The sequence below is a fragment of the Abrus precatorius genome, unplaced genomic scaffold (genome assembly GCF_003935025.1).
Source record: "Abrus precatorius isolate BTA unplaced genomic scaffold, Abrus_2018 Scaffold4, whole genome shotgun sequence".
In the NCBI taxonomy this organism is placed as follows: Eukaryota; Viridiplantae; Streptophyta; class Magnoliopsida; order Fabales; family Fabaceae; genus Abrus; species Abrus precatorius.
The window spans coordinates 2,214,153-2,228,725 of NW_020874384.1; the positions used below are offsets into that span (position 1 = coordinate 2,214,153).

At 29.7% G+C, this 14,573-nt stretch overlaps 2 protein-coding genes across 2 annotated transcripts; both read left to right on the forward strand.

The window, feature by feature from the left end:
* The first annotated feature begins 841 nt into the window (after positions 1-841).
* LOC113865156 (putative B3 domain-containing protein Os03g0621600) lies at positions 842-2,868 on the forward strand. Its single transcript, XM_027499540.1, is given in 4 exon segments — positions 842-1,045; positions 1,635-2,007; positions 2,198-2,364; positions 2,581-2,868. Coding segments are annotated over 4 exon segments (1,032 nt in total).
* Positions 2,869-6,529: 3,661 nt separating this feature from the next.
* LOC113865814 (B3 domain-containing transcription factor VRN1-like) lies at positions 6,530-10,301 on the forward strand. Its single transcript, XM_027500583.1, has 4 exons — positions 6,530-7,159; positions 8,278-8,932; positions 9,027-9,229; positions 9,320-10,301. Exons 1-4 carry the CDS (start codon positions 7,094-7,096, stop codon positions 9,674-9,676), a joined length of 1,281 nt encoding a protein of 426 aa, XP_027356384.1. The 5' UTR covers positions 6,530-7,093; the 3' UTR covers positions 9,677-10,301.
* Positions 10,302-14,573: the final 4,272 nt, after the last annotated feature.

Genomic DNA, 14,573 nt, shown 5'->3' on the forward strand with positions numbered 1-14,573 from the left:
ACCAATAATAAATCATAATTAAAATTTTAAAAATATTCATATATATTTATATATATGGATGCGCTTAAATTAATATATAGTATATTTATTTTATTTATAATTAAAAATTAAAATCTATCTACTAATATTTTAAATTTATTTTTTATTTTTAAATTTTAATTTTTTGTTTTAAAAATATTTTTATGTTATATTAGTATTTTGTGATTCATTAAACTAAAATTCCTTTTACTGGTTTCATTTTATAAGAATTAATTTAAGAAGATATACGAGATTGAGGTAAAAAATTTCATTTTATAAGAAATATTTATTTTCATAATAATTAATATAAAAATTATATCCAATATAATAAGATTAGTTAATAGTTTAAATTTTTTTAACTAATGTGCATCAAAATTCAACTTTAAAATAATATATAAAATTCAAAATTTGAAAGTCCTTTAGTTACTTTAAACAATTTTTCTCTTTCATATACTATGTTTAATGCAGTTAATCTCATGACCATTTCATAACTAAGTATTAAATAATTTATTAATTAAAGATATTTTTTTAATAAAATTACTAATAAAACTTATATTTTATTTTTATAACAATTTATATTATTTATTATTAATAATGAACTTAATTTTATCTATCTTAATGCGTAGCATAGGAAAGAAAACTGACTCATCCTTAATTGGGAACGGGAGAATTCATGACTTTATTTTATATAGTATCAACTAAAGAAAAGAGAAGTGACAATTAAATGCTATCCGTAAGTGATCAGTTTTTTCTATATATATTAGGGGTTTGAACTTTGAAACATATAACAAGTAATGATCACCAATCATTACCATTTTTGTGCATGGACCAGTTGCTTTTCAAGCCACCTTTTATGATTCTACAATATATATATATATATTTGACATTGAAAAACTTTTCATTTATACTCAAATACTTTAAATCTTCAATCTTGCAAAGAAACAACCCGGAGAGGTGGTAGATGGATTATCATCAGGACGTGCTATCCTTCTTCGTTATCATCAAGGATGGCCTCACCAAGCAAATAGTGATTGTTTTCTTTTTATACTGTTCTTCAATTGATCTCTCATGCATCAATTTGTGTTTTTTCATTTTTCCTTTGCATTTCTTTTTCTGCTGAGAAACTAGATAAAATGCAGGATTTTTAACATTAGCATCCTTGTTATATATATGTTTTTTTCTTTTTGATATTCCTTCTTGGAAAACTACCATGGCTTTTGTTTCATATTCTACTAGAGCTCTTCTTCAGCTATATTGATTCCAAAATGATTCTTGCTTCCCCAACCACACACAAAGGAGGTGACTTTTATGGTCATAAACTCAGTTGTTTGTACTTTGTAGCATCCCTTTTGTTTCCACTTCTACTTGTTGTGTTTTTGCACTTTGAGTTGATATAAAATATGCCAGAAATTGAACTTGTTGGCTTTTGTTATTCATGAAAAACATATATATATATATATATATGTGTGTGTATGTATATCTGATTAACAATAAATAAATATATGAAAGAATGCATGTAAGAAACTCCTTCAATTGTGTATTAGTTCTATGTCCTCACCATCTCTTTAGAAGTCATGCTCTATGTAACAAGCCTAGTGTTCTTTGCTAACTTGCAGGAAGTTCCCCTGAAGTTTCTGAAGCATTTAAATGAAAAACTCACGAGTAATGCTATTCTGATTGGCCCTTCTGGTGACCAATGGCAAGTAGCTATTATCAAGAAAGGAAATGACATATACATGCAAAATGGTTGGCTACAATTTCTAAGAGACAACTCAGTGAAGCTTTATGAGCTCTTGCTTTTCACATATCATAGAAAGAACTGCTTCAGGGTTCAAATTTTTGGTAGGGATGGATGTGAGAGGCTATACCTCAAAGAAACAACACAAGAAGAAGCTGCCATCCCAAGTTTAGTGAGGAGAAAGAAGGGTAGACCAACAAAAGCTTCTGTCAATTCATTACCCCTCAATGAATCAAAGTTTTGTCAAGAAGGTAAATATGCTATCTCAAGCATATAAATAAATGCACACACATAAATGAGGTTACAATTTCAGAAATTGACAAATTCAATTTGACCAAATGTTTAGAAATGAAGAACATGTTATCTGCATCAAAGATTTGGCCTTGTATTCCTACCCAACAAAATATTTCACTTAAATTTTTGTTTTATGTATGTAAACAGAGCCTTTCAGCAACAAAGGCTCACTTTCTAAGGACTTACCAAAGCCTCAGATTTCAACTAAAATTGCAAGATCAGAAGCATGCAATTTGAACGAGTCTTTTACCTATGGCAAGCCTTTTTGGAAGCACCTCTTGACAAAATCTAATGTGGATGATCGGTGCTTGTTGGTAAAGAAGAATTTTTTTCTGCATTAGTATTATCACTATAATTCATTCAAATGCTTATTTCACATGTTAAAATTTAAAATATAAACCAAATCAGTTTTCCTGATTCAAATGTCAGTTAGTGGATGTTTAATAATTTATTTGAGCCACACACTCCTAAAATAGTTTCATTTAGAACACAAAATAATCTGATATAAATTGGGTTTACCATGGATGCAGCCCATTGCTACTGAGTTTGCAAGAAAGTATATTCCTGAATCAGTAAAAACAATCACCCTTTGGAATTTGGAAGGAAAATATTGGGAGGTGATGGTGAATTGTATTCACAGTAACAATAAAAGGTATACTCAGTTTACAAAGGGATGGGGAAAATTCGTTCGTGATAACAAGCTCAGGAGAGGTGACACTTGCATATTTGAACTTGAAGGTGGGAACCATATGAAGGTTCAAATATTCAGATGTGTACCAAGTAAATCCAGTGTCCAACAAAAGCTTAGCTTTATTTGATTTAAATCATGCTAGTAATCTGAACTTGTAGTAACAGTAATTATCTTGAAGTAATTAGCTTTAGCTTGTCCTCTTCTACTGCAATTTGGATCATATGATATATTATAATTCCTATAGAATATCAACAAACCTGAGCTTATGTTTAGGCTTATAAGATTCAATTGGGTATTAATTTTTTTCTACATAACATAACATTTATCATTAAGTAACTAACTTGCACTCTTTTATTTTTTTTGGGTTCAGATAATAAATTATATTCTACCTATATATCAAAAGTATAGTCCAATAACTTGAGGAACATACATGGCTTGTTCAATCTATGTAGTTTCTTCCTTTCCTACACTTGGAGGGTAAATAGTTCGCGTGGTAATTTGATTTTTCATCAGTAACAGTAATTGCACATGCTGGACTTGTGATCTTAGCCTTTACATTGTGCTTGCCAATTGTCATTTATAGGATCGTTTGATTAGTAAATGTCAAAAACTATTCAGAGAAGCTTCTCTCAAAAACAGGGATTTAGAAAACAAGGAAATGAAATTCCTCTCTTCCTCATTCATACTTTTTCCATGTATTAATTTTCAGTCTTTTCTATCATCAATATGAGAATGAGGGAATTAGAAATTACTAGGAATGTCATCTTTAATTTTTTTGTGGTCCCCATAAGATACCTCTTGTCACTGGTAAAAAATTTTGCATTTCTTAACTGTCCAGGGTTAAAATCACCACTAATTTAAAATGAATACTAAAAAGATATATATTTTTTAAAATATATTTAGATAAAATAGCCCAATATCTGGCTTTTGATAATTGGGGAGCTTTATGTATGAATATATAGTAATTGGATAGAAACTATCTTCTTTTGTTGACACCCTTATTTGTTTATTTATTATGTTTTCTGGCTTTCTGTGAGCTACTCAAGTTCTTCCTGAGCATGACAAGTTTATGTTTCTTGAACCAGAAAATCTGGAAAAAAAAAAAAGGAACTTAAATAATGTTGGCTTAAATCAAAACAAGTTATGTAAGCATGTTCTTGATGTAAAAGGGGCAAAATAAATCATGTCTGTTTTACTGGAATGACAGAAAGAAGTGTTCAAGGGGAACTCATTTTATTAATGATTTAGAATTAAATTAGTCTTCGTTAATCATTTTTATTTGATAAAATTTAAATTATGAGTATAAACATTACAAATCTACATTAATAATATGATGCAACATAATAACAAATAATTTCATTGATGTAAAGTATTGATCTATACGATCGTTAAATCAACTGATACTATAAGCAAACAATATTATTAATATAAACCTAAAATGCTTATCCAAATTGTTTTTTTTTATTCCCTGTTAATGGATGCCATTTTTTGACACAGTAAGAAAAAAGTTTAAAACAGGGGTACCATGATACTTTTCTAACATGCGTGGGTTTATTTCTACATGTCTTACTTATCTTACTTTAATCAACTTAACAAAAGAAGGGTTGAGTTTTTATCACAAATTATAAACCAGAAAGTGCAATTGAAATTCATGCTTATTTTATTTATTTTAAAGTAAAAAAACCATTTAGCCAGAAATTTAGGGTTAATCTTACATAGGATTTAAAAGGCCTACATGTTATTTTTCCACTGATTTAACGAATAAAAAATTCGTGATTAATTACTTTTTACACACACAAAAATGTAATTAATTACTTAATAAGATGATAAGAACAGTTTATTAATGATCACTTGAAAATATTTTACCTAAAATATACACGAATATCATAATTATATTGTAAAGAAACTAATCACAATTGTGACTTAAATTCATGGTTAAGCATAGATAAATTTATTATTTGACGATTAATTAATCTCTCTCGCAACCTGCAGGAAAAATTATAAATGTGTATATCATAATTTGGGCTTTGGTTTGTTGGGTAGTTTCGTCCCTAAATATTCACCAAAAACTTTCTTTTATGATTAAGTGATTTTTTTTAGATGGTTTATTACCTTGATCTCACATTTTAATTTAATTTAATTTTTCCCTTAATAAGATAATGCTCTAATATTAATATTTACACAAATTGATGATAAATGAGAAATAAATTAAATTTATATTTATATTTTAGGTAAAATAACTCTTTTAAAAGATTAATTATATGTTAAATATTCAAAATTATTTATGTGGTTCAACTCATATAACTTGTATATTTTGATGGTGCTGGTAACCTGCTTCGCCAACCCATATTGAGTTGGGAGAAGATTGAAATTGATAGTTAAAATCTACTGGATTGTTTTTTAAAATTAGATTAAAATTAAGAAAAATGTTAGAGTACAAACTATGAAATTTTATGAACTTATATAATTTTAATTTAATTATTTTCAATTAAATTGGTTATATTTAAATAATAATTTCTTATTTTATTTTTTAAGACAAACCAATCAACCATAGAGTGAATTGTTGTTCTCAATCTTTTTTTCAAACGGGGCAACTTGACTTGGCCTATTTTTATTTTTTGGTAAATTAGATTAAGTCAACTTATTTTGTTTTCCTTGTTCTTAAAATAGCTCTTGTTTTTTATATTCTATTTCTTTCACTCATCTTACATTTTTTCCCCCTCTTATTATATTATTTATTGGCTTTTCTTTCTCCCTTTCTTTTTCTTCCCAAGGGCTTTGAAAAGACAAATTTTATCAAGCGATCATTTCAAGCAATTAACCAATTAATCACTTATCAATATGAAGTGTCATGTCAAGTAGTTTATAATTTATTTGATTAACTTATAAGTTAACATGATAAAATAAAAGTGTTTTGTAAATAAATTCATCTCATTCACTTTTAATGTTTTTAAGATGCTATTTAAAAGTAGCTTAAATTTATAGTATATTGTTCTCTTTTTTTATTATCACAGGTACTTTTAAAAAAATTCCTTATTTGCAACATCATTTAATATTGCACTAATTATTTCAATAAAAACCTTTCTTTAATATTACACTATTATTTTAATTATTGTATTTTATATTATTTAAAATTTTAATAAAATATTTAACCTTTTAACAAAAAATAAAAAGAATTTAAATTCAATTAAAAAATATAAAAGTATAATTATCTAAAAATAAGTTTTTATCTTTAAAAAATCATTTAACCGTATCTTTTATATCGTTTTACATTTATTTACTAGTTTAACATATGCTTTCATTATTATTTTTTAATTTAACAAGTTAACGTGCTAGTTTTTAAATAATTGACAATTTTCAGTTATTTTTTTAACTTTTTAGTTATCTCTTCAATTATTTTTACTAAACATAATCAAACAAATAAACTCAAATGAATTTACCTAGTAAAACTTAATTAGACATAACATTTAAGTATATTTACATGTGTTCATGCAAAAATTCGTGCATAAACCAAGATATAATTTGGTGAGTTACTCATTTGATTTTAAGATATCTATGGCTTCACATGGATTGTGTTGCTTTAATGTATTGGTCATTTTCAAGAAAACAGAGGGAGTGTTTCTTTTATGATTTTATAATTGTTTGTTGATAATATTCCTACAAAACGAAATTATGATAGTCTCTGTCTCATGAATCATGAATGAGAGAGGGGACTAAACACAAGTTAGAAGAAGTGTGATAGAAATTGTGACCAACAAAAAGAGAAGAACGGAAAATGGTTAGAAAATAATGCGCTTTCCATTGATGAGATTTCTTGGTTGGGAAATGCATTGTCGTTTTATTCTTTTATAGGGAGGGCTTCAAATGGAGGTGTCGTGGGCATGTATTGGTTCCTACAAATGGGAATGTGCATAACTACAATTACAGAACCAAACACAACCAATAACACTCACTGTCCTGTTTCAATAACATAGTGACCAAACAAAAGTTCTAGAATTGGAATCAGAAAGTAACTTGCAAAATCAAAACTGGGAAAGGAAAGGAAAGGGAAAAGCCTTTGAGTTTGAGGTGACTCACCGAGTCGTGAACTCGTTGGCATTTTAATAAGATTTTTGTTTAGGTCACGCTGAGGTTTTTCTTTTTGGGTTTTTGTTTTTTTTAAGGTTTTAAAAACCATTGTTTGACTCAAAAAGCAGACAAGAGTGGGGACTGGAGATTAGGGAGTGATGGCGAATTAGATCTGAAAGGTGAAGAAATTCGAGTAGGTTGAAGGCAAAGTTTTCAACTTTGAATCAAAGGGACGTCAAATGCTTTAAGGCTTTGGTTTTTCTGGCTTCCGACATAGTCAGAAAATGCCGCACCCTTCTTTCCACAAGCTTGTTCTACCCTCCTCCTCCTCTGTCCAAACCAGACAACTGGTACCTTGATTTTCTCTCTCATTCTTCCCACCTTTTTTTTTTTTTTTGGAGTGCTGACTCTCGGGTTTATGAGAAATTTGAGTGAAAGTGAAAGAAAGGGGTAGATAATATTTCTGGGTCTTGCTTTTTCTTCACCCCCACCACCTTCAACTCCCAAATTTTGTCACACCTGTCATCAAAGTTTGGATTTTTTTAATCCATGTGAAGTGTGAATTCCAGTTTCGATTTGTACTTATTTGTTCTGCTAGGGTTGGGATGAAAAAGTACATGGTTCGTCTCATAATTTTCTTTAAAAAAAAAAAAAATACTAATTGCAGAAGACCGGTTGCGTGGTTCTGAAGACAAATCAGAAATTTTCCTTTGGGGGCCAAAGGTCTTAGGATTTTAGAAGGGATGCTTCTTTGGGTTTGCTGACCTGAAATTAGTCCAGGACTTGAAGTCAATAAAGTGTGGTTTGTTAATTTCATGTCTCTTTTCAACAGTGTGCTTACACATACTAGTCTTTCAGATTTCTCTATGTTCCTAAAATTGCCAAACTCCTTTCTGTTTTCATAAAATCAGAGTTTGTTGGATGACTAGTGGCTTGCTTGGGTTCTTCTGAGAAAGCTCATGCTTAATAACGTAAATAAATTTGGTGCTTTGTTTTAGAGATCTACTTTCTTTATTGAGCACTACCAATTTCTTTTGCCACTGATTCTAGTAAGTACGAGACATTATCATGCATTGAACAGTGTTTTGTTTTCCATATCCCCTCAAACTTGTTTTAATACTTCACCTATGCAAATTGTTTTACTTAAAAGTTGAACTTGTTGAAACAAATTTAAAAACATTGACTACTGCACTTTGAAATGAATCAATGTTTTTTGTGTCATCATGGATGTGGTCTTCAATTTTATAACTCTTTATAATTGAAAGTTGCCTTGAGTTAAGGGTTCTCTCTCTTCCACTTTTTTCTATTAAACACTGGGTTACGCTGGTATTTGTCTTACTTTTGTTGATATGGTACTCTTGTGAGAATTAGTCTAGTTTTGGATCGTGGTTGGACTAAATGCAAGATAATCCTTGTTAGAGTTTTGCACAGATGTCAAAACCATGTTGACTTGATATTTGAACTGCAGAGGCTTCCAGATAATTTTATGAGGAAATATGGGGGTGAGCTTTCTCCAATTGTTACCCTCTCCGTTCCTGATGGTAGTATCTGGCGTGTAGGATTGAAAAAGGCTGACAACAAATTTTGGTTTCTTGATGGTTGGCAAGAATTTGTTCAACGCTATTCCATTGGTGTTGGATACTTGTTGGTTTTCAGATTCGAAGGAAAGTCATCTTTCAATGTCCATATTTTCAATTTAGCTACTTCTGAGATAAGCTATCAATCAGCCGCACGAAGCAGTACAAATCGTCTTAAAATTTTTGAGGAAATGGAAGATGAAGATTCCATTGAAATCTTAGATTCATCATCTTCCCACCTTACTCCTGGCTCGTTGCAAAATAAAGCTTTTGCTGGATCAGTAGATAAAATGACTCCTGGAAAGTGTTATACACCTCCAGCATTGCAGAATCTGTTTAATGGGTCTAAACTCAATAACGTAAACTGGGGAGAGGGTGGGAATGCACATTCTTCAAAACCTGCCAATTCAATAGACAAACAGTTGACCAGAGATATAGGAGTTCAATTTAATGCAGTTGAGTTTAAAAGATCTACTGAAGAATTGAAATTGCGTGCTTCTATCGAGGAAAGGATTAAAAGAACTGCAAGAAAGAAGCGGAAATCAGGTCTTAGTAATAATCTCTTTTAATTCAGTTTTTTTCTATGATCTGTTTATCTAAAATTTGAATGTTGTGATCAATACAATTTGTGGAAGTGCAGATGGCCAGGAACCCTCTTCTGCTGAACACGAAGAGGAGGTGGAAATGCGCTTCAGATTTTATGAAAGTGCTTCTGCAAGAAAAAGAACTGTGACAGCAGAAGAAAGGGAAAAGGCCATCAATGCAGCAAAAGCATTTGAACCATCGAACCCTTTCTGTCGGGTTGTCCTGCGGCCCTCCTATTTATATAGGGGATGCATAATGGTGAGGCCTTGAACTCAACCAGATACAGAGTTTTTTCCTTCAATAGTTGATCTTGCATACCATACTAAATTCCTCTTTCTGTATTTCCAGTATTTGCCATCCTGCTTTGCAGAAAAGCATTTGAATGGAGTTTCGGGATTCATTAAACTTCAGATATCCGATGGGAGACAGTGGCCGGTTCGCTGCCTTTATAGAGGAGGTAGAGCTAAGTTAAGCCAAGGGTGGTTTGAATTTTCATTAGAGAACAATTTAGGAGAAGGTGATGTTTGTGTGTTTGAGCTGCTTAGAATGAAAGAGGTAGTGTTGCAAGTTACTATTTTTCGAGTCACTGAGGATGTGGGGTTGTTGAGCCCTCCTTTGCAGCAGAACCAGAATGTGAGTTCAGCTAAACTGTTGAACACTCCCTTGCAGCATCAACTCACTCCAACTAAAGTGGTTAGAAATTAGCAGCGGGTTTGTTCATGATAGCTCAATGTATCAAGTAACCCTTTACTTCTGTGTGGAACTTAGATGCTTTTTATGTCCAACATTTCAGGGTGACTTAAGTGGAACATAGTTATTATAGTTTTTGATACTTTCTTTTTTCCTTATCTTCCTTCTTTTTTGACTCGGGTTGTAAATAGATTGTTCAATCTAAGCTGATTAGGAACCGAGTCAATGCTTGTCCTATTGCTGTTTATCTTAGTTTTATTTTTATTTTTCAAATTTGAAGTTAAGTTTTATAGCTTCTCCTGCATGCATGGCTTGATTCACTGTTTTTGTTGATGGCTGGAAATAAGTTGTCTTTCGCCCCTTTTACTTTTTCTTTTTTCTTTTTGGTTTTTCTTGTGAAGTCCATCATGAACCTCTTTTTAAGGGAGAAAAAACCTCTTAGGATGCTATTAATGAAAATTAGTAATGCAAATTAAACATACTAACGAACTTGTTAATTGTATGATTGATGTTTTAACAATTGTAAATAGCGGGACCGTACTAAACCACAATATGTTGGTGGGTGCCTTAAAATATGTTCACTGGCATTTTTCATGGAACTAACGGATATGTTTATAAGTGAAAAATCTAATTAATGTCACAAACTAGGAAAATTAAAAAAAAAAAAAAGCTTCTGCAATATATTAGCTAAGCAAGTAATTTCCCTAATATGTGAGATGAAAAAGAGATTCTTCTCTGCTCTATTGTGGCATGTTCTCTAAATAAAAGATGATAAGAGCATAGGAAAAAAAAGGAATATAAAGAACAACTTAGGTTAATTCACATTTTTCTTTTTTATATTTGTGGTGGCTCTAGTAATTGATTGATGTTACATGCAACTTTCAATTAAGCTTGATGAGTTGGTTGCTGAAAATCATGAAAGATATTAATTTATAGACATGCATTTTGGTTTTGTAGGAAAAGAGAAAATTAAGTGTCAAATTAGAGCAAAAGATTGTGTTTTAAATGGTTTCTTTGGGTTTATTTCGAACTTTATTTTATCTTGGATGTTAGACCCTTTCTTGCTTCATGGGTCCACCTGTTCCTTTCTCTTCGTCCTTCTTTGGCCAAAGTGGTCTTTTCCTTGTGAAAGAGAAAGAGATCTATTCCTATATTTATGGCTTTATGAAGGGTTCCTTCAATTCTCTTCCTAGCCTTTGACGTTTGCATGCACTAAGTTGAAAATTTGTAATATAAGTTGGTAACTTGCTAATTAATTTGCAATAAACCCTTTAAGCCCAAATGAAAATTAGCAGAGAGAGAGAACAATTTGCAATCTACATTGCCTAATTGTCATGAGACCCTACTTAATTTGCTAATTGTTGTGTTTGGTCCCTGTGTTTTTATGTAATTAAAGTTTTGCACCATACCCATTGTAGAAACAAATAAACTCCAGCGTCACCTTTATTTATAGGCCTCCCTACAAAAGAAAAAAAATGAATAGCATTTCCCAACCAGATAATGTCATTGTCATGAATGGAAAGCACGTTATTTTCTAACCCATAACCTCATTGAATATTTTTTTGGGTTGGTTACAATTTGTATTACACTTTTAATGGCCAAATGCTGGCTTGGTTCTTAAGGTGAACTAACTTAAAGGATTTGAAGAAAAAAACAAACAAACAAAGAAGAAGAAGAAGAAATAAAACATGATAGGTGTTGAGTTTAAAGAAAATATTTTCTTATGAACTGGAAAAATGATAGGTAACATTTTATGCCCTTGTAATATCGAATGGGTGTGTATATGCCTATTATACTTAGACTTACCATTTGCATTTTGGTTAAATAAAACATTTTATTGTATCTTTTCGAAAAGTTATTTAAATAATTTTTTAATAAAATATATATATCTTATTAAAAGAATATATAATATAATATCATAGACATATTTTTTGTTGATGGATAATTATATAGTTATATTTATTATGTGTAGACACGTATGTACAAAAAGAGAAAAAGATGGATTCATCAATACTTTAATTCTTGTAAATATTTGTTGAGTTCGAATCAAATTATCATCTCTAATAAGTAATGATTATGGTGCAACAACTATTAGTGCACTTAAGCTTGACTTATTCACAATCACCTTTTGTAAACTAAAAGAAAAACAAGAATATTAGATTTATAGAGAGAGAGAGAGAAAAAAAATAAAGACAAGATTTCAAAAAATGTATAATTTAGGTGCCCATAAAGTGCTACATATCCATTCATGTAAGTCCCAAATTTTAAATCTCTAATGGTATGAGAAAAAAAAAGTATAGGATGTAAAAAAAGTATTTTTTTTATATAAATGGTATTGGAAAATAATATATAATAAATATAGTATTTTTGAAAATAAAAAATATAAAATTGTATAAGTACAAAGATTCAAAAAGATGGAACAATTAAAAGTTATAAAGTATAAAAATCGTTAATAACGATTTTTTAAAAAAATTAAAAAATTAAAAAAGTCAAAAACTCACTAACAGTAATTTTTAAAAAATTGAAAATAATAATAAAATTTAAAAGACTACAAATTGTTATTGGTAATTTTTGTCAAAAATCACGATCAGTAATCTTTAAAAATTTCTCATATTCCTATAAATTTTTTTCAAAATCTCATAGTTTAGTAATTTAAACTTTTTTTCTACATAAAAAAAAGCCTGTGAAAAAATGGACATGTTCCAGCCACCCTGATTTTATATCTTATATACATATAAAATAAAACTTTGTTCAACAGCGGTTTGCTATAGATCATGTTTGTACACATAACAAATTTATTTTCTTGTTATTCTTTATAGTTATATTAGTCCTAATTAATTGCTGTTATTTCATCATTTTTTAGGATCTAATTTCAGCCAAAGAAAATTAAAAAAAAGAAAAGAAAAGGGAAAAGTGGTGAAAGTTGATACTTGAAAGCATGCAGTGGTTGCCTTTATTTGTAATGATTGTTTATCACATATCCTAATAATATTGATTGAGGTACCTCTTCCCTCTTCTTCTCTTCTCTATAACATACATTTCGACATGCCCACATACTTCTGACATTCATTGATCCTTCACCAACACACTGAACCAAAGGAAGAGCTTTTCATCTTCCACCATTAAAAAGAAAAAGTGTAAGTATTGTGAGCCTTGTTCACTTGTTTTACGTATATGGCTTATTTTCAATCCATATTGCAATAGATATTGCTAGTATATATATATGTATGTGACAGTTTCACTATTATTGCATGCATTTTATTTTCAAACATAGATTTCATTTCACTTCATCTTATACATATAGCCAGAAACCAGTCATATATGGAAGAAAAAGAAACTTTGATAACAACCACACCCCAAAGCCACCATTGCTACACCTTAAGCTTCTTCACCAACTCAACACCCAACACCTCATAGCCCCGCAGGTTTGTTTCACTTTCAAGTGGGGTCAATGGTCATGGCAGACCTGAGAGCTTTCTTTGATCTATAAGTATTTATAGAAAATCTGAATTTTAATTTTTTTTAGGTTTGATTAAACTTTTGTTTTCTGTAATTTTAATTGTGTATAATTTTTTTTGTTTTATTTTTAGTCAATTATATTCTTTTATTTATAAATTTTACAAAAATTATTTTTTTATTTTTTTCTTCTGCAAAGAACTCTTATATTATTATAATTTACTTAATTATTTAGCAATTTATGATGAATTTAAGATACAAATTTTTTTAATATTTTAGAAGAATAATATTTTAATGAAATTTTGAATAATTTTATAGGATTTGAAAAGAAAATTTTGATTTTTTATTTTAGGAAATTTTTTGTGTTTTAGTTGATAAATTTTGAGTAGAGGAATATTTAAAATAACTTAATTGGTTTAATTTGTGACGATTTTAAATAAAAATGAGAATTTAAAAACTTTAGGTAGGAAAATGTGACCACATGAGTAAATTTATTTAATTTTTAAAATAAAAGAATTAAGTTAACTTGAAAACAACATAGGAAACCAAAAATACCTGTAGTTCAAATTAAAAGGATTTACAATGTAATTAGACACTTACATAATAAGCTCAAGCTACATGAGCTTTGCTTTGTGCTGTATTTCACTTCCAATGCGAGTTATCAATGATAAAACATGAGTGCTTGATGCAGTTCAAGTTAAGTCTTATAAATTCCATTAATTGATGATGGAAAATCTAATCAAACAAATTAAAGCCTGTAATTTTCAGTGCTAACTACAAATTAATGGTAATCACTCCATCACACGTAATTTACTTATTGAGCAACTTTGTTCATAGTCATAGGCTATTTATAAAAACACAAATTAAAAGCTTCTTATGATGGTTGAACTTTTCTTAAATAGCATTTCGTAATAAAGTTCTATCCAAGGTTCAGATTAGGCTCAATAAGAAAAAGGCCACAAGGTGATGCTATTGAGTTTGAATTTGCTATTTTATTTATTTGAAAACTGTAGTATAGGCTTCTATAAAATCATAGTAATCACCAAAGTTTTCATTTTTTATTTGTGAAGGACCACTAATAAAAATGGAAGCATTGGCATTATAATCACTTAGCAGAAACTATCAATGCATTTGCACATGCATTGATCTACCTATGCTGTTCAATCATAGACTCAATCAGTTTCCAAAAACAGAAAAAGCAAAAAACAATAATCACAGTTATGACCAAAAGAGAAGAGAAAAGTAGAGAAAACGGTAAAAGTCTTGTTGCTACTTTGGGTATAAAAGTCTACATCACATCATTTTAGACATTAAATGTAAGTGTCTCTTTGCTTTCACAAAGGAGAGTGAAAGCAAAAGGGGAGGGGGTTGAGAATAATTCAGATATTCACACATTTTTGAAGAGAGGTTTGTGTGGAGTTGTGGAGCCTTGGGGTAAGAAAATATTCTTTTCAGC

Bases quoted from the DNA above. Each gene is read 5' to 3' on its own strand.
- LOC113865814 (XM_027500583.1), top strand. From the start codon at position 7,094: ATGCCGCACCCTTCTTTCCACAAGCTTGTTCTACCCTCCTCCTCCTCT. The intron at 8,933-9,026 runs GTCTTAGTAATA...GTGGAAGTGCAG, and splicing joins AAGAAAGAAGCGGAAATCAG to ATGGCCAGGAACCCTCTTCT. The intron at 9,230-9,319 runs GTGAGGCCTTGA...CTGTATTTCCAG, and splicing joins TATATAGGGGATGCATAATG to TATTTGCCATCCTGCTTTGC.